General features: G+C 39.4%; 1 protein-coding gene across 1 annotated transcript in view; it reads left to right on the top strand.

Moving 5' to 3' along the window:
* The window catches only part of LOC103772929 (ephrin type-A receptor 3), a gene marked incomplete at its 5' end in the record, with an annotated part of 57,854 nt that extends 34,361 nt beyond the window's left edge, over positions 1-23,493 (top strand). Inside the window, 4 exons of the mRNA XM_008940276.1 lie at positions 4,573-4,722; positions 6,644-6,837; positions 21,374-21,529; positions 22,983-23,493. Of these exons, the coding sequence (XP_008938524.1) occupies positions 4,573-4,722; positions 6,644-6,837; positions 21,374-21,529; positions 22,983-23,088 (606 nt within the window). The remainder of the gene's footprint in view (positions 1-4,572; positions 4,723-6,643; positions 6,838-21,373; positions 21,530-22,982) is intronic.
* Positions 23,494-23,772: the final 279 nt, after the last annotated feature.

Raw genomic sequence — 23,772 nt, 5'->3', positions numbered from 1 at the left:
TTTGTGTTAAAATGCTTATTTGTCTAAAAAATATTTACTAGAACTTTGGATTTTGGCAGTTCTTGCTCTTAAATTATTGAAAAAAAAAGTCAGCAAAGCCCACATTTAAACACAAATGTAAATTTGACATTTTTATGGCAAATCGGGGAGCAGAATAGCAAAATTGTAGTTTTATGCTCTATTCAGTGGTAATTTATTTATTTTTAGCTACATTTTAATGCTTTCCTTATTTTACTATAATTTATGGTAATGCTACATGTATCTGTAGACTTGTACAGAGTTACAGCTGAGACATAGCAAAGAAATTTGTTTGCTCGTAGTAGAATCTAAGGTTGAAGTAGCTTCATCTTGCACTAAAACAGAGCCAGAAGAACTTTGTTTCACTGAGTTTATGGTCTTCTTTACCCTGCAATAAAGCAGTCCCAAAATTTTAAGAGACTAATTAATGTCATTTTGTGTAAATGTGCTTCTCCAATTGTATAGATTACTTTTTCCTTAAGATTATAAAGATGAAGAACATCTATAAAATGTGGTATTTCCGGCCCTTGCCTAAAGTGCTCATGTTCTAGCCACAAGCACATTTTTCCATGTGACATCTGGCAAATATTTCTCTAGGGTTTTGCAAGAAGGGCTCTATTTTCATATCTTAACACGAAATTTTAAAAGTGAGATTGCAGCTACCCATGGAAATTCAGATTTTTTTGAAGGGATTGGCAGAGGTGAGAGGAGGCTTGGGGCTTGTCTGAGGTGGCAGTGCTATCAATGAAGCATTCAGGAACAACAAGAATCTATCAGAAGCAGTGAGGTTCAACAGTTCTCTCTTTATGTCGCCACTTGGCTAGGAATATGGACTATTTCATCTTGAACCGAACCCCAGTGTTGGTCTGGCTTGATGCCTGCTGGACACATTCATGGGTGGCAGCTCTGGCAGGGCGATGGAGCTCAGAAGCCCCGCCATCCATGGGGCATGGTGGTAGCCCCTTGTGCCTAGGCTCTAGCAGCCCTGTGAACAGCACATTCCTTTCCAGATGTGGTCCATGGGGTTGGATTTGATCTGTAAAGTCCTTTGCAGTTTACGTTTTGGGTAGTCTAGAGGCACTTTTGTCCAGGCATTTGAGATGGGCTGGGATGGCTGAGAACCCTGTGGGCAAGTCTGCTGGTGTCTTCAGCATGCAGCCTGGGCTTTTCTCAACCCACTCCTCTGTGCAAGCAGGGTTCTGACACCTTGGCCTTGTAGCTGTCCTGTAAGTTTGCTCAGTTTTGCAGGTGACAAAGCCTTTGTGGACAAGTGGGACATGTTTGATTAGGAAGCTCTTTCTGTTTGCGATAATCAGTTTTTTGTTTATGTAGATTTAGTATATGGCTTTCCCTCAGTATTGCATTCTTTATTGGAAATCAAAGTTCACTCTACTAGTATGCGTAGAAAAAAAAGTTGAAAAAGAGGAACTGATTTCTTGATCATCCCCATATCAAAATGTGTAAACACTAGGACACAGGAGAGCTTTCCTTGTTTCATTACAGTGCCTTGGACTCACTGGGGGACCCTCAACATTTATAAAGGGCATATAATATTGCTTATCAATAGAGTATGAGAAAAACAAAATTGTTTTTATGTTCTCAGTACAGTTATGGAACAGTACTGGGAATTGTGAATAAGCTTATAGTGAATAGAAAATATAATGTAATTTTTGTGACTAAATAACATCATCTTTCAAGGCTTTTGACACTGTCTCCCATGACATCCTCATAAGTAAGCTCAGGAAGTGTGGGTTAGAGGAGTGGACAGTGAGGTGGATTGAGAACTGGCTGAATGACAGTTCAGCACAGAGTCTAGTTGGAGGCCTGTAGCTAGTAAAGTTCCCCATGGGTCAGCACTGGGCCCTGTCTTGTTCAACATATTCATCAGTGACCTGGATGAAGGGATGGAGCATACCCTTAGCAAGTTTGCTCATGATACAGTACTAGGAGGAGTGGCTGACACACCAGAAGTCCTGGACAGGCTGAAGACTTGGGCAGAGGGGAACCTAATGAAGTTCAACAAGGGCAAGTGTAGAGTCCTGCAGCTGGGGAGGAATAACCCCATGCACCAGTACAGGTTTAGGGGTTGACCTGCTGGAAAGCTCCTCCATGCAGAAGGACCGGGGAGTCCTGGTGGACAAGACGTTAACCATGAGCCAGCAGTGTGCCCTTGTAGCCAAGAAGGCCAATGGTCTCCTAGGATGCATTAAGAAGGCTGTGGCCAGCAGGTTGAGGGAGGTTCTCCTACCCCTCTACTCTGCCCTGGTGAGGCCACATCTGGAGTGCTGTGTCCAGCTCTGGCTCTACAGTTTGAGAGACAGGGAACTGTTGGAAAGAGTCCTGCAGAGGGTTACAAAGGTGATTAGGGGACTGGAGCATCTCTCTTAGGAGGAATGGCTGAGACCTGAGTCTGTTTAGCCTGGAGAAGAGAAGACTGAGAGGGGATCTTATTAATGCTTATCAATATCTGAAGGATGAGTGTCAAGAGGATCTCCTTTCAGAGGCACCCAGTGATTGGGACATGGGGCAACAGATGCAAACTGGAATGCGGGAAGTTCCACCTAAACATAAAGAAACACTTCATCCTGTGAGGGTGACAGCACTGGAACAGGCTGCCCAGAGAGGCTGTGGAGTCTCCTTCTCTGGAGATATTTGGAACCCACCTGGGTGCATTCCTGTACAGCCTGCTCTAGGTGAATCTGCTTTGGCAGGGGGGTTGGACTAGGTGATCTGCAGAAGTCCCTTCCGACCCATGACATTCTGTGATTTTGTGATCTTACAGATTTCCGAGAGAGAGAGAGATTAGGCTCCCAGTCTGGCTTCTGTGATGAAACAGTGATTTTAAATACTATTGTTTATTTTCTATGTCCTATTTGTTGGTCCACAAGTAATGTCAAAATTCAGTGTTTGTCTGATCTTAAAGGTTGTGTGTGAGACGAAGGTTTGTCTTTTGGTTAAGGTAGTGAATCTGCTAAATAGGGTGGGATCCATAAAAACTGCATGCCAAGAGAGATTCCCTCTCTGATCTCTGCCAAGCCTTGAGACATATCTTGTGACATTTTGGAGGTTCAAATCGTAGCCTGAATCAAGCCTGCCTGTGTTGCTTATGTTTAATCTAATTTCTGCAATATTAGTCACAAAATTACAGATGCTTAGGCTCCAGTGTATTTAGACTGTAGTTAGGTTTCTAATTAACACTAGTGTCCCCATTTCTATTGTTAACCACACTAGTTAATCTGAAGCTGGTGAGTGTATGGCCACCCTCAGTGCAGGAACACTTTATGGATGCATAGACAAAGTATTCATATCCTTACATTTAGGTTCTTATTTCAGTGGAAATAAGAGCAGTCCCTTCCCACACAGGTTATTGTGAGGATAAGTGTATTACTCTAGTATAATGGCAGTTGCAGTGGGACCTTAAATAGCCAGTTTAGTGTGAAATCTTCAGAGTATATCCCTGTACATGTTGTTCAACCCGGGCACTGGAAACAACTTTAAATTTGCAGATTCTTCTGTATTCAGATGCATTCACTCCAGAATTACCTTAAGTAACAAGCTTTGCATTGCTATCTTTTAGAACTTTCTTATGTCTGACTCGCAAATCAGAGTCTTAAAAACCTCTGTCAAAGCTGGCAGCACTGGAAATTGTCTCCTCTAATTCTCGTCTTGCAGAAGCTCAGACTGAGGCTGTTTTGTGCATTTTACTAATTTGTCTTACAGCACCAAATCATGACTATAATCAGGGATATTCCCCTAGCTCCAGTATTAATTGTTACGGTTGCTTTAATTCCTTTCAAGTTTACATCATTTAATGATGGCTTGCTTCTCTTGTGACTGTAAAATATGTTTAAGACCACTTCCCCAGGTTACACTTTTGTACTCTCCCCTCTGCACAGATGACCTATCCAAATCTGTCTTCATGTGACTGTCTCTGGTGGCTTTGGAATAGGAAATTTGTGCATATGGTCACAGTCTCTGCCTTGTGCAGTTGGAGGATTGGCATTAGTGGAACCGAGGAACTTTTTGGCCCCTCATTTTCCTTGAATGTCCCAGAAAACATGTGGTAAAAACATGGTGAAACCATGCAGGTTCCACAGCAACAGGGGATTCACTTGAAATACTTTAGAAATAGCCAAATCCAGCCCTCTTGTGCTGTGCAGAGGGATCTAGGATACAAGCCAAGGACCTTGTACTAGGTTTTTCATCCTTAATACTGTATGAGTGGCTTGCCAGTTTCCAAACTAAAAATCAGCCATAGTTAGCTTACCATTTACTACTATCTGTGCATATTATGCTACATGTAAATATACATGGGTACATGCAAATAGTATGTATACAATATAGCTTCAGTGGATTTTGCACTGTGATGTATTTTACTCTCTACAGTGTACAAGATGCTTTCATGACAAATGGCAATAGCACTTTTCAGCTTACACTGGTATTTATGCCAACATAAAGATAATTGTGAAACTCAGAGATAAAATAATCCATCATGCAAAATTGTATTCATTGTAGCACAGTCAAACGGAGTGTTCTATTTTGTTTTTCTCCCAGGGGGGCAAGATTCCCATCCGATGGACATCCCCAGAAGCCATTGCATATCGGAAGTTCACATCAGCCAGTGACGCATGGAGCTATGGGATTGTTCTCTGGGAGGTGATGTCTTATGGAGAGAGGCCATACTGGGAGATGTCCAACCAGGATGTGAGTATATTGTTATCTGAGTTATGTTCTCAAATAAAGGATCAAGCTGTGGAAGGAAGTGAAGCATAATGAAACCAGGTGGCTCTGAGTTTTTGACGTTGACATTGAGTAAGATGTAGAGATTAAAATCTCCAAATCTCCCTGGTCGAGTAAAAGTTCTGCTGAACTTAACAAAAAGCCAGCACCATTATAGCATGATATTTTGGACCTCTGAAGGAACATATTAGAGAATTTTATCACACTGGTGGTGTTCTGTAGGATGATTCAAACAATTCCAGTGCAACGAGATAATTTCTTTTCACATTCCTTAGCTTTTTGTTAGAAAACCTTCCTAAATTTCTGTTGATCCCCTTTGGTTCCACTTCTGTAATATTATATAGAGGTTTTCTGTAAATGTCAAATACAAAGAGTAAATTGCTCTTGGCACTTGTGAAAAAGAGAAGCAAAGAATTTCTACTAAGGGTTTAATGAAGCCAAAATACTTCTGGAAGTAATCAACAGATAAAATAGAGAAGTAGAATGATCTGATTAGAAGACTTCAAATACAAGCTTCTTAGCAACATCAGTAAACTATTCGTGCTTGCAATTCAAATGAGTAATGGGCCTATCCCAGTGTTTTTATAAGAAGCATAACATTTCTCCAAAGAAGTTTTTCGTTGTATCTGTTTTGGGTTCTTTTGCTGTTGTGTTATTAATCCTAGATTTATTCCTTAGGAATTGCTTGTGGACCAAATTTTCTGAAGTACAGTAGCTAAGACAAAGTCAGTAGCATAGTTGTAGTCAGGCGTTTTTGTTACTACTTTGTTAAACTAGGAAGATAAGAAAACTTGCTTTCAAATGTGTACCTCTGGAACCCAAGTCTCTGCAGAGAACTGTGTATTTCTTTTAATTAGTCATGAATGTTTTTTTTCTAATGTTAGTGGAGATAAATGAATCGTGTTATGTAATGTGGGTTATACTGGTGAAATGCCTTTAATAATATCACATTAAAATCAGAAACAGAAGGATTCACCTATTTATGTGTCTCTGCCTAATGGCTGCTGAAACCATGGACTGTTTTCCTATCTCTATTCTAACTTGGAATTAAACTTGCCTTGCATTTTATTAACTTGCGAATTAACTAATCCAGATAAAGAGGAAAGATGAACAGAATACAGTTTTATTATTTTCTACTTAGACTACATCAGGGTTTTATTCATTGTGGAACAGGTATTGTAGGACTGATCAAGAGATGTTATAATCTAGCAAAAGATTGCATTAAAAAGCTTCATTACCGTGTAAATTCTGAGGTAATTTTGTGTGTGTGTGTTTGTGTCAAGCTACACAAATTATAGATAATCTAGACACATTTTGTCAGTCTAGACAACTGATAAAATAATTAGGCCTGCACTGCCTAATAAGAACTGTACAGTTGTCCTTGTGACAAATTTTAAAGATATTTTCTGGCCCTATGAGAGCATCCACAAGACCTTCCATGTATTTGTTCAGGATGTCCCATGAGAGGGTAAGTTAATTTTCTACCAAGTGCAGTGTCCACTGGAGAGTGTAAAAAGTGTGTGTTCCTAAGGATGATCAGACAAGAGATATTCAAGATCTTTTGAAGCTGGGCGTAGTTAAGCATGCATCTTACTAACCATAGCTTTTGTTTATGAATTTAATTAAGTGTAAGGTCTGGAGATGCGTTTTAGACTCTCACCTTCCTCAAAGTCACATAGTGTATCTTAAATCCCCTTTCTGTATGTCTAATTTACTGCTTGGTTTACTTTGCAGATAAACCAGAGGTGTTGCGTGACAAGACAATTAGTGAATAAACACATTAGTTTAAACACGGGATGTCCACGTTAATGTGGTTGACAGAACTGATAAAAAAAAAAGTAGATTTAAGTGCTTTAAGTTTTCAAAAACTTTTATCCTTGTGCAGGTGATAAAGGCTGTTGATGAAGGGTATCGCTTGCCACCTCCTATGGACTGCCCAGCTGCCTTGTATCAGCTGATGCTGGACTGCTGGCAGAAAGACAGAAACAACAGACCCAAGTTTGAGCAGATTGTCAGCATCCTGGATAAACTGATCCGTAATCCCAGCAGTCTGAAAATTATCACCAATGCGGCAGCAAGGTGACATATTAGCTCTTACATTGCAAATAAAATAAATGTCTTTGATTTCTTCATCTTCCACAGTTAGGGTTTACTTCGTTTACTCACTTCTTCAGCTTTTAACCTTCGCTGTTTGCAATCTTCCTGTAACTTCAGGAGAAGGGTTTCATATTATTATTTTTATTGTGACTGTTATTTTTAGTAATTATTTCTTCAAATTGTGAAAAGCTGTTCTGCTAGCGTTATGAAACCCATTGTGAGATTGAGCAGAGGTTTGTGAGAAAACAGAGGTGGCAGGTTTGGCCATCGTGTGATCTTCCTCTTCCATCTGACCCTAGGTGGTGTTTTAAGCGCTTAGTGTTCCATAAGACACAGCTAGCCACATCCCTAAGTATCTTACTGGGTCCAAACACATATCCTACACTACTATCCTATGCTCTGACAAGTCACCTGAACTTTAATCATGCGAATAATCTTTTTGCTTTCAGTACGACTCACAAATTTAAAAATGCACTTACATTCCCTGTTAGATCAATACCTTAAATAGGAATTAATTTCCAACCTGTGCAATATGCATAACTGCATTAAAAACATCCATTTGTAATCCTGGTTATTCAGAAGACTGTGGAACATCACTGTGATAAGAATTATCTCATTGAGAGTGAGTAACTGGAGAGTGTGTTGACACCTAAGGACGTAAGGAGGATGTGGTGAAATGAGAGCTTTGGGTTAAGTAAGATTTAAATGAATTGGTTTATAAAATGCACAAATTGTCACTGTCTTAACTGAAGAGATATGAAAAGATGTAAAATTGCTTTTAGTGTGTATGCTAGTGCAACATCCAAGACCTGCTTCAGACCCAGGTCTTGGAGACGGTTTCAAGTGGGTGAGTCCAGACTCTGATATGAGGCAATTTTCAAAAGGGAGCACAGCAGAATATTCCTCTCAGACCTTTACTTGGAACACAGAACACTTCTCACCAGGGCAGTCAAGTGGGAGGGTACAGAAGGGAAATGGAGCTAAGGCAGCAGGAAGAACTATGTTGATACTGCAACCTGCTGTCCAAGTGACATGGACCTTGCCTTCTTTTTCCCTGGCCCTGGCACTGTGTTTCAGCCTGAGCTAGAGGCTGGTCATCCTAATTACCTCCTGTTGCCACTTCAGAGACATGAGAAAGACAGCAGGGATTGGAGGAAGAAAGCAGCCATACTAATGGACTTTGCTTTTAAAAATATATGAGAGAAGACTGCTTGCACAGTAATTATGTTTCAATAATTTAATTGATGAGTGTTTAACAAGTAGTAAACCAACATGCTTACCAAAGCAGTTATTTTTGTTACTTGCCAAGAAACAGGAAAAATAAAAAAGAAACAAACACCAACCACATTTTTTTAGAAAAAAACCCAAAATGTTTAAATACTGTCTTCTTAGTCAAGCACACTTCTTCTAAGCATTTTGCACCCCTATTTGGCAAACAATTGGTGCAAATAATTATTTTGTAAGGATATTCTGCAGCATTCTGCTGAATAGGGGAGTTGGATACTATGCCTATCATGTTTTCGTTTGGAGATTTGATTGCAAAAAACAGTGCCACATATTTTGCATTCCAAACAGAATCAAAACATTATGTGTTTACTGTCCTTTCAGTTAGGATGTTGAACTACAGCAGTGCTGAAAACAGTGTTGAACCATCACTTCCAGTTACCTGTTCACAGTCAAAGCTGATATCCTCTGATCATCAGGATCAGTCAGTACTGTTTGAAGCTGCTGGGTACTGTGCAGGAGCACCACAGTGCAGTATTGCTGTCTCCCATTTCTCTCTTGCTCTCTTTGCTCCTATTTCATTACGTGCTTTACTGGCATGGCTGGTATTGGCTGCACATCCATACCATGATGCCATGTTCTCTGCTCATGCCACAGCGTGGAGAAGGAAGAAGGTTGCTAACATGGCAGGGGACTTCTTACAGTTGCTTTAGGTGAGCTCTCAGTAAAATGCTTCTCATGGCAGGCCACTGCTTTGGCTTTGATATGGAACATGTTTCTGAGGAGAGGAATGTCAAGGGTGATTTTTATTCCCTAATTACCTTTCTACTGTTATGTCATCGCATTCCTTGCATTGCTAAGCAGTGCAGCATCTCTCTCTCTCTGCAGCTCCTTTCTTCTCAGTGACAAACTGGGAGCTGTGGCATCTGGGTGATGGGCACTCTGGCATGGGTGATCCAAGCCCTGTCACTCTGGAGAGGCATTTGTTGCAGTTGAGGGAATGTGTGATCCATGATCTCCCCATCTCTGTCTCCCCCCATCAGTGTCTGCAGACCAACCCAGCCTATCCTTAAACTCGATTATGACCAAGAATTAGGTATGCCAGCATGAGGGGTGCTGGGCAGTTCTAGTCCTGTGATGACCCCCGTGTCATCACTGCCCAACCTAACTAATCTCAGATCTGGCTGAAAAGCTGCAGCCAGACTTTGTGCTGCAAGCTACGCCTGCTTTGTGTCCTTCAGAAAGGCACTGCTGGTAATGTGCACTCCTACAGAGAGGACCAGTGGTGCTGCTGGCCAGGGACAGAGCGCTGGAGTTCCAGCATCACTTTCTGACACACTGACAGAGAAAAATGAGAAGCCAGACTTAAAATGGGTATGGATCTGCTGTGGCCTGATGTACAAAAATCTGTAACTGATACAAAAAGGCAGAGAGTCAGGGCAGCTCCTCCAGAAGGAGACCCACGTTGAGATCCCTGCCAGTGTCCAAGTGGTGTGAGCAGCCGGGAAGGGAGAGGTGTGCTTGCAGAGGCAGAGCACGCTGCCACTCCACCCCAAGGGCCGAGGGGTTTCCCTCCCCTCAGATGCCTGCTCTGGTTGTTATTTCAGGCTGCAGTACTCCCACAGCACCTCTCCTCATACCCCTAATAAGCAATTAATCTAAATTATAGAGGTCCCAGCTCTCTTCTACCCATGTCTGTGGTGCTACTGGAAGAATGCTAAAGCTTTATGCCCACCATATGCTCGTAGGTGTTCAGAGTATAGGAAAAATGTTTAACTTGATGATGTCTGTTGCAGATGCAAAGCTTGCCTCTTCTTACAGATTGTAGAGCTGATGTTTGTTTTAAAATAGTCACAGCGCTGTTGTATCTTATTTAAAAGCACATTGCTGAAGGTGCAGAGGATATCCCTGTCCTCTGGTACTTTACTGTTAACTGACTTCAGCTGAAAGATGTGCTTGATTGTATGTCTGATTCCGGGCGATAGCCCAGGCACATTTTACATTAATAGCTCATAGGAATACAGGAGAGGACTCAGTGCCTTCAGTTCTCTATTTCCTTTTCAGTTTTCTGTCCCCTCTGGCAACTCCATGGCATCTAATAATTTCTCAATTCCTGAGGGGATGTTTTTATCCTTATTGATCATCTCTTTGCAGACTGTTCTTATGTGCTTGTGAACCTTACATTGCCAAAAGGTTTCTATAACCTCAGCACAGCAAATGTTCCATAATACCTTTCCTGGTGTTGTGTTTCATCTTGAATTCACATGAAAATTCCTTTCCTATGCCTTGTAAAGTATAGAGTATGGCTGATTTCTTTCTTACCTGTCAAAATTCACTTTTTAATCAAGTGGCCTTGAGCTCTTGCTAACAAGACTTGCACTAGCTATGGACACACGGGTGTTTTGTGTTCTTTAGGCTGCCTGGGGTTATCGAGCTCTGTAAAGGACTGTAGGAATAGAATTCAGTACACAAAAAGCTGTACAAGCCATGCAGTTTTCTAAAGCACACCCTCATGATATTTTTCTTTGATTTATGTCTTGCTGTTCTTTCCTGTTTTCTGAGCATGATGTTCATTTTTACAAGAGTCCTTAGGTTGTTTGGATATCTTTAGGGTGGAAGTGAGTTCATAGTTCTTCCAGTTTTGATCAAGTACATTATTTTTCTTTTTGAGCATATTATTTTTTAGTCCACTGTGTATTATTTCACATTTGTGAACATTTCATGCAGATAGAAAGCAGATGGAAAGTTTTATCAAATTGAGTAGGAGAGGCAGAATCACTTCACCCACCTGCTAGCCAGTTGGTGAGGCTGTGGTCTGAAAGAGCTTATTAGTTATTTTATTTATGTGGGAAAAACATGTAACCCAAGAGTCATGCAACTGGAAACACTTTGTATACACTACAAATCTTAAATGGACTCATAATATTTCATTTTGTTTATCAGTTTCATTTTTTTTCACTTATTTATATTTCTGACTTTTTTTTTCTTACATTTCTGATTCTGATCTTTTATGTGTATATATATATAATGGCTTTCTAGAGTTACAATGTTTATTATCATTTTATGTATACAAACCTTACTTTCACAGACATTTGAAAAAATAGATTTAAAACATAGTGTATAATTAGGAACATATTTAAAGCATTTCTATGTCCCAGAGCAAATTAAGCTATTGGATGAGAGTGTGACCTTGAGGTATGAGGGTTGTGATATAGGATTCAGGCAATGCAAGTATTATGGCAGCTTTCCTGTAGTTGCTCTCTATGTCCACATCTGTGATGTAGGCTACTAAAGGCACTTAGTCTTCATGAACCTGCTCTAAAACAGGAATAGCCAAGTTAATCCACAGCTTCTAAAAAAAAAAAAAAAAAAAGAAAAATTGAAAAATGCTTCTAATGCCAATAAATTATTTTTAGAAATTCTGAATTTATGGTAAGTCTGTGATTGATTTCAAAACTAAGAAGAAATCTAAACCAAAAAAAACAAACAAACAAACAAAATTTCTTGTCTGTTTGCTTTTGTGTCTGTATAACCTTTTGGTGAAGTGAAAGTCAGGGACAAGTGTAGCTGCTGCTGTTTCTTTATACTGCAAGCACATATTCAGGAAGGGAGGAAGGAATTATATTGCAAAGGAGAGGAGAAAACCACCTGAAAACTCAGGATATTTCTTGGTCTGTAACCATTTGTGTGTGCATGTGTGTTTCTAGCTATATTAATAGCTATATCTAAGTATTTTAAGGGCTGCAAGAATTTCTCTCATATATAGAATGCAGAAAATAAGCAGCTGATAGTTTTCCTTGTAAAAAAGATCATTATTATACAGGTTATTCAGAATTAACAGCTGACAATTTTGTTAGTCTCTTTTGGATCTTCAAAGAAAATGCTACGTATTTTGCATTGCAAACTGAGAGGAGGATCTCTGAGAAAGGAGATTTTTAATGAGACATTTATCATATGGTATCTTTATTCTCAGTTTATATCCAGCCCAAGCATCTAACGTGGAAAGTTATTCTCAGGTCTTACTGCTTACGGGGCATTCTGCAGAATTATCTGGTGACTTTTGTCCACCTACCAGTAAGATGCCAGTAGTGTGGTTTCAAACACATTTGTGAAATAATTTCCAGTTTGGAAATAGAGCTATCAAATGTTTTGCAAAATCTGTTGGTCCTTGTGTTATTTTGGAAAATGCAAAAACATCATCCATTTCAAAGACTTATTTGGAATTCTAAAATTATTATTTTGTTTAGCTAATTTCTCTTTCTTTCTGAAAATTTAAATTACCTTCCTTGCAGGAGGATTAATTAGCAAATTTGCCTGAAATTTCTGAAGATGAAGGTGTTACTTACAGGCTAACCAGTAGTCATTAATAAGATTCAGCATCTGTTTCTTCTGGCATGGAGCTACCTTTAACGTGAAATACATCAAAGAGACAGAGGGTGTTCAGCAAAGGCAGTAAGCTTCAGTAAAGCCAGTTGATTTCATAAACAGCACATAAGGCTGGCTCGCTTGCATTTTGTAGACTACTCTCTCTGGGCTCCAAGCATTGTTTGTAGCATCAGCCAGCCAAAATGCTTTCCAGTCAGTCCTTGGCTTTAAGATATTTTCAAATAATTAATAATCTGATTCTGTGTTCTTACATATAGAAGCTTCTGAAGCAAAGTTTTAGTTTGTAATTTCAAGTATTCATTTTAGTCCACTAATCTGCTCTGTATAGCATGGTAAATGTTGTGTTTCAAAATGCAGAATTTCTGAATAGGCATACAAAGTGAAAAGCTTTGGAAAATCAAACTCGATTTTAAAAGACATAACGCTGCTTACCAATATAAAAAGACATTTAAAATTATATTTATGACAATTTCAAAATTAAGATCATTATACATGTTAACTATGCACCATTTCTGTGCAAATAAATAAAATTTAACCCCAAATTTCTTTTTTTCCAGAGTGAGTTACCTTATCAAGCTCAGTCAACTTATTCTTGGTTTACAATAGTGAACATGCAACTTGAATTTATTCTTTGTGTTTATGAATGACAATTAAGGTACATGGATAAATCCTCTTAAGATTATATTGAATGCTCTGGAACTGAAGTTTGCAAAATGTGTAGTTGCCTCCTTAGAACTCCACTCAAAGGCTTCAGACTGTGTATCTCCTACTATTATGCAAATTTCAAATATTCTATTAATTTCTAAGTTTTAATTCTTTGATGAGGAAACATCATACATGTATATGGGAATATTTTTTTTTTTTTTAATACATCTAGGAACAGTTATGTGGATTTTTCTTTAATCCCCAAAATACCTCTTTTTGGTAATTCTTGACTCTGTGCAACTGTATTTGGAAAAAAAAAAAGAGCATTATTTCTGTGTTGTACAGCAGCATTGGAGGTAGGTTTGCTTTCGGATCTCTGTTGTATGTTAGATGTTCTCCATTTAAAATACAAGTTGAACTGCTATTGTTATAGCTAAGGGTAGAAAGGAAGAAAGCCACTATTTTCAGAAAAAGCATAGCTGGAATTCTTTTAATATAGTCCAGGAAATTTAGGGTGTCAGGGTCAGTTACTCTTCCTGATGAAAATACGAAAGTGTTCGAAAATGTGTATGAATAATTCCTCATACATTGTTTCATGTGTTAGCAAGTTGTTTACAATTCTATCCTGATTTTCTTGCATTTTATGTATTGTTTGAATTATTCACTGGACTAATTTCCTTGAGCAGTTTTTGAGCATCCTGTAATTCGTGAGTAGTTGATTGCAAGTGTTCACTGCTAAACATGTGCTTTGTTGTCCTTGGGGTGCTCTCACTGATGTCAAGCATGATGTTTGCTCTTGAATGTCTAGAGGTAGTTGATTGCAATTTAAAATTTGAAGTTTACTTCTCACAAAGTTTGTTTCCACTTAAAATCTGATGATTCTGTGGAAACTCTGTAGTATGCTGGCATAGTAGAATATTTATGAAAATTAAACCCAATAGGAGCAGTAAACAGATCAAATAAAAAACTCACAGTACTCTATTATGCAGCATAATTCAAGCCCTGTTTTTATTTTTACAATTGTATTTGCAACAAAACCAACTATTTGTTTTGGCTGAACACGTTGTTGAAAAGTTCCTCTTTTTTTGCCACTAATGTTAGAAGGCTACAGGTGCTTGACCTGTGTTGCTTACCTGCTGTAATACTGCTTGTTTGCTTCTCCCTGTTAGGAACTTTCAGGCCGGGGGGCTGAAGGAAGGAGATTACAGTTTTATTTGGAGCGTTTCAGAGAGGGCTTACACTTTGTGGTTGTCCAGGCATTAACAACACAGTCCGGGTTTGGCCAAGTGCTATGTAATGCATGCCTACATGTGAATTTTTAGCCTACTTCAAAACCCAGCAACAATATAATCTGTGTCCTAAAATGGAATGCTCTCTCTAAAAGAATTTAAGTAATGTCAGCCTACAACACTAGCCCTCCTTCTGAAGTCGGTTAAACAGAAAATAGTGAATTTATGGAGCTGGGAAAAACTTAACTAAAAATCACAAGGAAAAATGGAAGATTACAGTATACTTCCTGATGTCTAATTGTAGTTTGGGTTGTGTCATGAATCCAGAAGTTAGACTGATGAGGTTTCTGGGGACTTGAGCTAGCATGCTAGAGACAGAAAAGCCCTATTTTCACCTAACTTTTCTAGCAGTCATTAATACTGTGCCTGAGGCAGACCAGAAATCAGCCATTGTTCCTTCAAAGTTAAAAGTTGCTGGGGCTTACTGCTAACAGAGACAGTAAACCATCTATTTGCAGTTTTGCACCTCTAATTTGACTTTCCTGATGACACTCAGAGCAGAATTCACAGCAGACCGAGTTGAGTACTGTATAATTTAAATAGTAACACAGCCAGGTCAGCAAGTGGCCTCATCGTGGGCATTTGCTGTTTACTGTGATTTCAAGGGGTTTTGTTCTTCTGTTCTCAGTTCTATGTGCTGGGTTTACAACATGAAACCCTCGTTAGCGTTAATGACAACTCTGGAAATGCTGGAAAAGAAACTGCATGGAGCCATGAAAGCTGTAACAAAAGTCTGTAGAAATTTGCAGTGCAGCCAAATGTGAGATACAAGGGCAAATCATACACAGCAAATGGTAGATGCAAAGAGCCAGAAAAGCATTTTAAGAGCTCTCTGAGGCATTTTTCTCTCCCTCTTGTAAAGAGCCTATAGACTGTCCTAACAATAATGACTGGTTGCTGTTAAGGGTCTGTCATCTCTGGGGCATCTATGAATCCTACAAAACAGCCACGTGACATTACTTCTCCAGCTTAAAAGCACACCTTAAGCTGTATTATGAGAAAGAGAAAACCATTTCAGCAACGTGCTGATATTTTTTGCCTTCAGTGGTTTGGTGGTGGGAAAAAGTAAAATTGAGGAGTGTTGAAAGACCCTGGCATATGATTTATTACTCCACCAGGATGCTGAAAGGATAAAAGCCCCTTGAAAACCACATTCTGAGGGGCAGCTAAAGGAGTAGGGAAGACTGGAGAACTGACCTATGGGGAAACTGAAATTGTATTTTTTCATTGTCCTGGAGGAAACTGTGGTTAAGTTTTTTGCCAACAGACAACATGGAGCTAGAAAGCAAGAAGTCAAGGATGACATTTAGAGAGATATTTCATTTTGCAGCAGGCCATCAGCTTCACTTGCATTCTTTTCCCTGTTGGTCATTTCTCCAGCTCTCTTTTGACTTCAAAGAGCAGTCACAAACTGCATATTCTGAGAGTGTGCAAGCATAATATGAAGCCCCTTGGGAAAAGCAGATGTGCCACCCTAAGAGCTGAACTGTATTTTATGGACTAAGTTACAAATTTTGCTAAGAGTACCTTAAAAATGGGAATGGAGAGGTGCAACTCCAGAAGTTCTTATCTTTAAGGTCCAGAGATAATCGAGTAGACATAATAACTCTGTGTTATTTACTAGTCTTCCATTGGTACACATGCATACTTATGATTCTGCTTGCTGTAGAAGATAAAACTAACATCTGTGTTCTATGCCAGCTGTTGTGTTTTGGTTTATTTTTCTCTTGAAATAGGAGATACACTTCTTGTTAGACCTGAATTCTGTGCTTTAGCCTGCCATGACAATAAAGCACATAGGAGTTGTGTCAAACTAGGCCTGACTTCCTCCTAGGGAATAATTTCACTTTACAAAATCAACATATAATTACCTAAAATTTGCCACAGGAAAATACTTTATGTTTTTAAAATTATTTCCCCTTTAAAAGAAACTTGCTATGGAAGGGAAAGTCCACATTTAAAAACTGAAGGTTGGTTGTGTTGTTTGGAAGGGATGGAATGAGAGAAGCTACTGCATTACGAAGCCCAGGACTGTATGTGCACAACTCCTCTGTGTATTTGCAGAATACCACCCCTCATGCAGAAGAAATAGGAGGACATTTTCCTTTTGTTTGTCTTGGTTCCTAGATTTTACAAGTTCATGTATCCCTTTCTTGCCAGTCAGCAGCCAATCAGAGATCAGATTTTCATGCTATACTGGGAAGGGTTCTAATGACCTTTTTCTGTGGTCTTTGTGGTCTTTGCACACTATATGGTGCAGCAAAAGTTTTGCTGTGTTGTGACAAAAAGCTGTGTTAACAATAACAAACTGTAAGTCTCCTTGCTACTGCAGATGACTCAAAGGTTAATTGCTACTGTTAATGTAATGGCCACAGCCAGAGAAAGCTTTCAGCAACAGGGCGTTTTGTAACTGGCATCTCACTGTTAAATTTCTCTCTAACCCAAGTCTTGCTGATTTTTTTTCAAGGCACCACACGTCAGTAAATAGAGCTCTGTAGACAGACACACAGTCAGGATGAACAGATAGCAAGTCTTTCTGTGGCTGTCAACAGATGACACAATGGGATATATCATATTTGGTGAAAGCAACAAAGTAAAGAGAGTTCAAAAAAAAAGGAGGAGAGAGAAGAAAAGTTAGAGCAAAATGTTCTATTTCACTTCCCCTGAGCAAACATGTAATTTCCATGATTTCTTTTTAATGACTCTCTTCTGAAGCTAGTAGGTACTGATTTATGAAAAGCTGTAAAAGATCAGGTGGAACCCTGCAGGACATCGTTTACAGCTGCACGGATTGCAACCCGTCTAATTTGTCTAGTAAAGTGTGAGCTCATGGCACACATCACCCAGACCATAAATTTCATGTTCAGACCTTCTGTCTAGGGGCTGGGTCAGGGGGGAAAAAAACTGCCGATGTGTGCAGATGCTCTGAAAGCCCAGCTTTCCCTTGCTGCATCCAAGGAGACATCACAGACTCTTCGCAGTGAGACAAATTCCTCTTCATTGATAAACTGTCCAGATGTCCTCTCTGAGGAGGAAAGTAACTAATTTTTGTTTTGAATCCTACAAGGAGAAAAATGATACTTTACAGTGCTGGTTATTCTGAGGTCACTTGCATTAAAATTAGGTCATATTTTTTGTCTTCATGATACTTTGATCCAAGTAATAAACATAAAAGCTCTTTTGGGCCACTCTAATTCCTAATCCTAGAGACCTGTTCTATTTCAACTTGTTTATACATTTTTTTTTCATTAGTGATTCTTGAGTCAGGCTTTGTTTTATTAGATTTAAGCTAAAAAGACCTACTAGGCTGGGGGAAAAAAAATTCTCCATGCTTTATCACTAAGAACACTTCATAAATACTCTTAATAAATGTCTTGGGATTCCAGGCACTATACCCAGAAAACTATAAATAAAAAGCATTGGCTCTTCATGGTACAAACAGTAGTCAGGGAGATGCAGACTGTAGAGCTACTGAATAAAAATATCTTGTGTCTGATTATCAGACTTGAGCCTTTAACTGGAGACCGTTTAAAGCTGTGTATCACATCATAGGTGCCTAAGATCTGTTTTTAGCTTGAGAACAGTAACCTGAATTGTGCTGCGAGGTCTGTCCTCCTCTCAGTCTTTGCGTCAGAATGGCCACGCTGTGCTTTCCTTGCTTCAGTATTCTGGGGTCAGAGCAGGTTTCTTGTGTCTTCTGTTGCTTTCTACCTATGGCTGTTCCCAGAATGTGAGATCTGTGGTTATTGCCAGTGGATATGACCTTTTCCAGCAGCTTGTCCTGACTGGGCTCCAGGGGGAAAGTAGTCAGGCGAAAGGTGTCCCGTCAGGTACATCACTGCTCTGAAACCTGGTGAAAATTGATGGTGAATCTACAGCAGTGTTATGTCCATTTGTTGTGTTGAAGTTAAGATTTTTCAAGCATCTAATGAGCTCTTTAACTACGGCCTGCAATCCCAGAAGGGAAGAAGATTTTAAAATAATTTTCTGAGGCTTCTTTAGAAATCAGCTGATTTATAATAGTTGGCAAAACATTGGAAGTAAAAGGTGCTCTTTAATATGTAGCCAATACCAAAAGTTATTTTTTCATAAAGCTATATTGTTCTTTCTTCAGAGGTAGAAGGTAAAAGTCTTAGTGTAACTGATGTGGTATCTGATTCCAGGGCAAGCCAGATATACTGCAGGATTATGCTATTGTAGTGCTGCTAATCTTGATGAAACTTGTTAAAACTTGTGCTGGGATTGAGAAGTTTTCTTTGGAATTTTGAGGCTGCTCATGAGCTTAAATTCACCAGTATTTAAATACTTTGTTCTCTTCGGTACCTTTACAATCTCACCCCATTTATGTTTTTTTTTTCCAGCACTCAGAGATATTTTCCTCTACTAGGAGCCATCACCTACCCATTACACTGTGTAATCACTGTCTTTAAATTGTGGTGTTAGCTTAACCACCTCTCATTTTCACTTCTTTGCAGTGACAAAAGTCACTTCAGATGGATTTAGCTGTAGTAGTCAGGCTCCTGTGCACATGTTGTTTGACTAGAGCCACAGGGAAAAAGAATTATGGGGCAGAAAAGAGGCTGTAAAGTTGCAGTGATAACTGCTTTGAACATCCTCTAGTTCAGTCTTCTGCACTCAGGTAGCACATCTAAGCTAAGCTTAGCTTTAAGCCTGAGACAAATGGAGCATGTATGTTTCTGAATGGGGGCTAAAAAACTGTCTAGTATGTAAATATGTTTATCATTGAAGGGAAAAATGCAGAAACAGAGTCAAAGATACCATCATGGTACTGATTAGCACTGAGAGAGAAGAGTATCTAGAATTAGTAAGATGTCTTGTCAATAGGAAGAAATTACTGATCCTATTGCTATGCAGTGTCTTCTCACAGACCTTAGAATAAGACAGCAAGTCAGCAAGGTGCAACAACTGAGGAGAGGTTCACCTCTCTCTCAGAGCTAGACGTCTCCCCCAAGCTGCTTGCCTGGAAGACCTGTTTCAGAGAGGACAGATCCCCTGCCTGGAAATGCCTGTGTCTCTCCGTGGACTACAGCAATAGTTAAGAGAAGTAACTGGGTCTGTTTGTGGTATTTTTCAATGACTGCAGCAAAGTGTGGTAGAGCCTAACTGTAGTGACTTCATAAGGAAGGGCTGGCATTTATTTTCGGTCTTGATGCTCTCAAATAAAAAGTTACAGTATGCTCACAAGACCATGAAAACATGAGTATTCATACCAGACAGAAATTAATTTCTGGATCAATACAGAAACAGCAATTTTTTCCATTTGCAATATAAAAAGTGTAGTGTCAGTTCCAATATATTACTTCTTGACAAGAAATTATAGATCTAATCATTATTTTGAGAAGTATATTTTTTTTTCTCAATAGCTCCTAGAATCATAGAATCATTTCAGTTGGAAAAGACCTTTAAGATCATCAAGCCCAACCATTAACCTTACACTACCAAGTCCACTTCTAAACCATGTCGCTGCGCACCTCATCTACACATGTTTTAAATAAATCCAGGGATGGTGACTCCACCACTTCCCTGTGCAGCCTGTTCTAATGCTTGACAACCCCTTTGGTGAAAAAGATTTTCTTAATATCCAATCTAAACCTCCTCTGGCACATCTTGAGGCCATTTCCACTTGTTTTAATTGTTCACTTGTTACCTATGAGAAGAGACGTGCACCCACCTGTCTACAGCCTCCTTTCAGGTAGTTGTGATAAGGTCTCCCCTGAGCCTCCTTTTGTCCAGGCCAAGCCACCTCAATTCCCTCAGCCACTCCTTGTAAGACTTGTGCTCTAGAGCCTTCACTAGGTTTGTTGCCCTTTGAACACGCTCCAGAACCTCAATGTCTTTCTTGTAGTGACTTTATTAGCTCTGTTGCCCTTCTCTGGACACTCTCCAGAAACTTTCTTGTAGTGAGGGGCCCAGAACTGAACACTGTACTCAAGGTGCAGCCTCACCAGTGCTGAGTACAGGGCCATAATCACTTCCCTAGTCCTGCTGGCCATGCTGTTCCTGATACAAGCTAGGATGCTGTTGGCTTTCTTGGCCACAGGGCCCACTGCTGGCTCATGTTCACGTGACTGTTGATAACATCCTCAGGTCCTTTTCTGATAGTAGGTAGGCTACAGGTAGTCTTAGGCAGGTGGAAAAAGGTTTAAATGGATAAAGAAGTATGGACGTATATTTTCTTTGATTCATTGTGCTGATTTTGTTCTGTACCAGTTTCTTAATCGTTTTCTAAGTAAAGATCTTGGACAGAAATCATACTAGTTCAACACCATTCATGAGCACCAAGTTAATTCCAAAGGCAGGAGATGATTCAGTTCTTACTTCTAAATTATTTGTCTAATATCCTTATGGAAGTTTCTGGCCTAGCATGAACATCAGTTTTAAACTAGACATGGCAATTGCATTTTTCATTTGACTAAGCATATTTAATAACAAATTTACTCATTTCTGCCTCTGTGCACTGCAGGATGCAAGTCTTGTGCAGTTACCTTTGTCTGACAAATTCACTTAACTTGATTTTTAGACTTGATACAATTTTTTTAAAGCCATTACTTTTATATCATTTGTGCTATTAACTTATTAGCAGCATTTAGGATTTGTCAATGGACTGCAATACTCTGAATATTTTATATGTGTAGATTCTACCAACATGCTCAACCTGGAGTCTAGAGTTAAACTGTAAGGTAATGATAAACTTCGTGAATTGGTGATGCTTCCTCTATTTAAATGTGGGCATGACAAGCTGGTGCACTTAAGCAAGATGATTATGCAGCATTCACCAGAGCTGCCAGTGTGAGTACATGTGGTGGCCTCAGCAGCAGATAACTTCCACAGATGAGCAGAAATGCCATGTCTAGCCTGGAAGCTCCTGCTGATGCCAGTACTAAGTTTAGATACAAAATAAATCCATACATGTCCTTGCTCCCTAACTTTCATCGCGTTCTTTTTTGTTTCAGGCCATCAAATCTTCTCCTGGACCAAAGTAACATTGACATTTCAGCCTTCCGCACAACAGGTGATTGGCTCAACGGTTTTCGGACAGGCCAGTGCAAAGACATTTTCACAGGCGTGGAGTACAGCACCTGTGATACAATAGCCAAGATTTCTACAGAGTAAGTTTGAATTGACTACAGCTCTTCGACTTTGGTTGTGACTTGAGGTACAAATTTAAGCATAAGAGTAGTGGTTTTATATGGAGTTTCCAGTTTTTAGCTAAAATATTCTTATACTTAAAGAGACAAATGTAAATTATTATTGCAGTTGCAATACGTGTGCAGGAACCCTAGATGCTCTGGTGACTACATGAAGGCCATGGTCCCACAGCTTTTTCTTACTGATGACAAGCAAAATTTCTATTTTCTTCTGAAACACTAGCACTGTGTATCATCTGGTACACCAGCATCACTTTCTTTCATGGTTTAGGAGTTTCTCTGTTTATACTTTATAATCTGCCCTTTAAATGGGGTATCCTCACAGCAGACACAGGTACCAGTCTTTTCCTTTACTGCCTATGCTATATTCCATAAAAAATCATGTGAGACAGAGTAAGATCTTTGTAGCTGCTTTCCTCGTACATACTCATAACTATTCAGACGCTGAACTCCCTCTGGCCTCTAGTTTTGACATTTAAATGTACTAAGCTTGGAAGTTTACAACTTGCAAGTTTATTGCATTTAAATGCAATCCATCTTTGTTCTTGTGACAAGGAAGAGCAGGATAATGTTGTCACAGCACCTGAAAAGGCATCAAGCACAGTTATGAACTTAGTGCCAAAGGAATTCTCAGTTCCCTGTTGAGCTAGCTGGACACCTGAGACGTTATGGAAAAGTAAGCAGAAGCTGCCATACCAACAATTAAACACAACAATGCCATTAATTACTGTATTATTGCAACAATAAAAGGCTGCTAATGGATTTTTATAACAATTACCCTTTGGGGACAGTGCAGAAATCCTCTAGGAATGCTCAATTTCCTGTGAACCACTGGTTAATTAGCCCTTCACAGGTGTTAAACCACTTCTGTGTTGCCCAAGGAACAAGGAGACTGACGACCTGGAGAAATGAAAAGTGGAAGGCATGGCAGACACTGGAGCCTGGCGTATAGCCATTAGTCTCAGGGCTGGTACCAGAGTTAAGACGACCTTCAGAGGGCTCAGCACATAGTGGTGAGATGTCAGCACTGCTCCGGAAAAGCAATCAGGCTGACAGGGGGATGGAGATGTCAGAGGCTCAAGATTGCAGCTGGCCCAGAAGTGAACACCTTGCCCCTAAATCCCAGTGCATGTATCACTGGAGAACACTGTTTCATTGTCTTTTCTGCCAGCTAAGCAAACACAACAAGGCTAAATGAGCTTTTACTCCTTTTTTTGTGTCCTCCTGCTGGTTTCATACAGTGACGTTCAATATTTTTTGGACCAGGGTTTGTATTTCAGCAATATCACCATACCTGGAGCCTCTTCCAATGCAGCAATGCAAGATTAGTGTGTTGGTTGCTGTCTGCTCACATCAGCACTGGGAAGCACAGACAACACGCTTGCTCACTCAATGCATCTTCTCTTTCTTTCAGTGACGTGAAGAAAGTCGGCGTCACAGTTGTGGGGCCTCAAAAGAAGATTGTTAGCAGTATCAAAGCTCTAGAAACTCATACAAAGAACAACCCTGTTCCTGTGTAAGGTACCAAAATGACGTGGCTCAGGAGAGAAAAAAAGAGAAAAGTTACGTCAGAGGGCAAAAATGACGGCTGATAAGTGGCAGAATTTAAAAGAGTCCTTTGCAACAGCTTTGGAAACATGATGATTGAAATTTCAAACCCACTGAGACACTCAAATATTGAGTATAAATGCCTTAAAAATAGGAGCGAACTTGTTTTCTATCTGTTAATCCTAAAGGGTGGGTGCTCTTGACTGACTGTTAATGCAGATAGTAAATTTCAAAAGAAAAAAAAAGTAAAAAATCCTTCCAAGTAAAAACCAGTGATACTAAAACTTAGAGCCATTTGAGTATTAAGTGACTGAGTAACACAAAAAACCCATGGACATAAAAGCTGTGTATTTGATCTATACAGCAAACAAGAAGAAAGAAAGACTTGCAGTATTTTTATACAGAAGAGATCTGTAACAGGTATTTTATTTCTTTAAAAGCAACGAAAATAGAGGACTATACCTCACAACCTGTCTGGCCATATTTACTATAATGTCATTGTAACATGCTATTTCAACTTCAGAAAGGAACACAAAAATAAAGTTTGTAGCTATTTTGAGTTAGTTGACAAAAGATTTTTGCCATTATGTTAGCTTCCCTTATTGTGTTCATTTAAATAGAAACAAGTCTTAATTTTGAAAAGGCTTATTTCTTTT

This window comes from Merops nubicus, unplaced genomic scaffold (genome assembly GCF_000691845.1).
Source record: "Merops nubicus isolate BGI_N331 unplaced genomic scaffold, ASM69184v1 scaffold2860, whole genome shotgun sequence".
Classification (NCBI taxonomy): Eukaryota; Metazoa; Chordata; class Aves; order Coraciiformes; family Meropidae; genus Merops; species Merops nubicus.
This window is presented reverse-complemented; position numbering and strand designations above follow the sequence as displayed.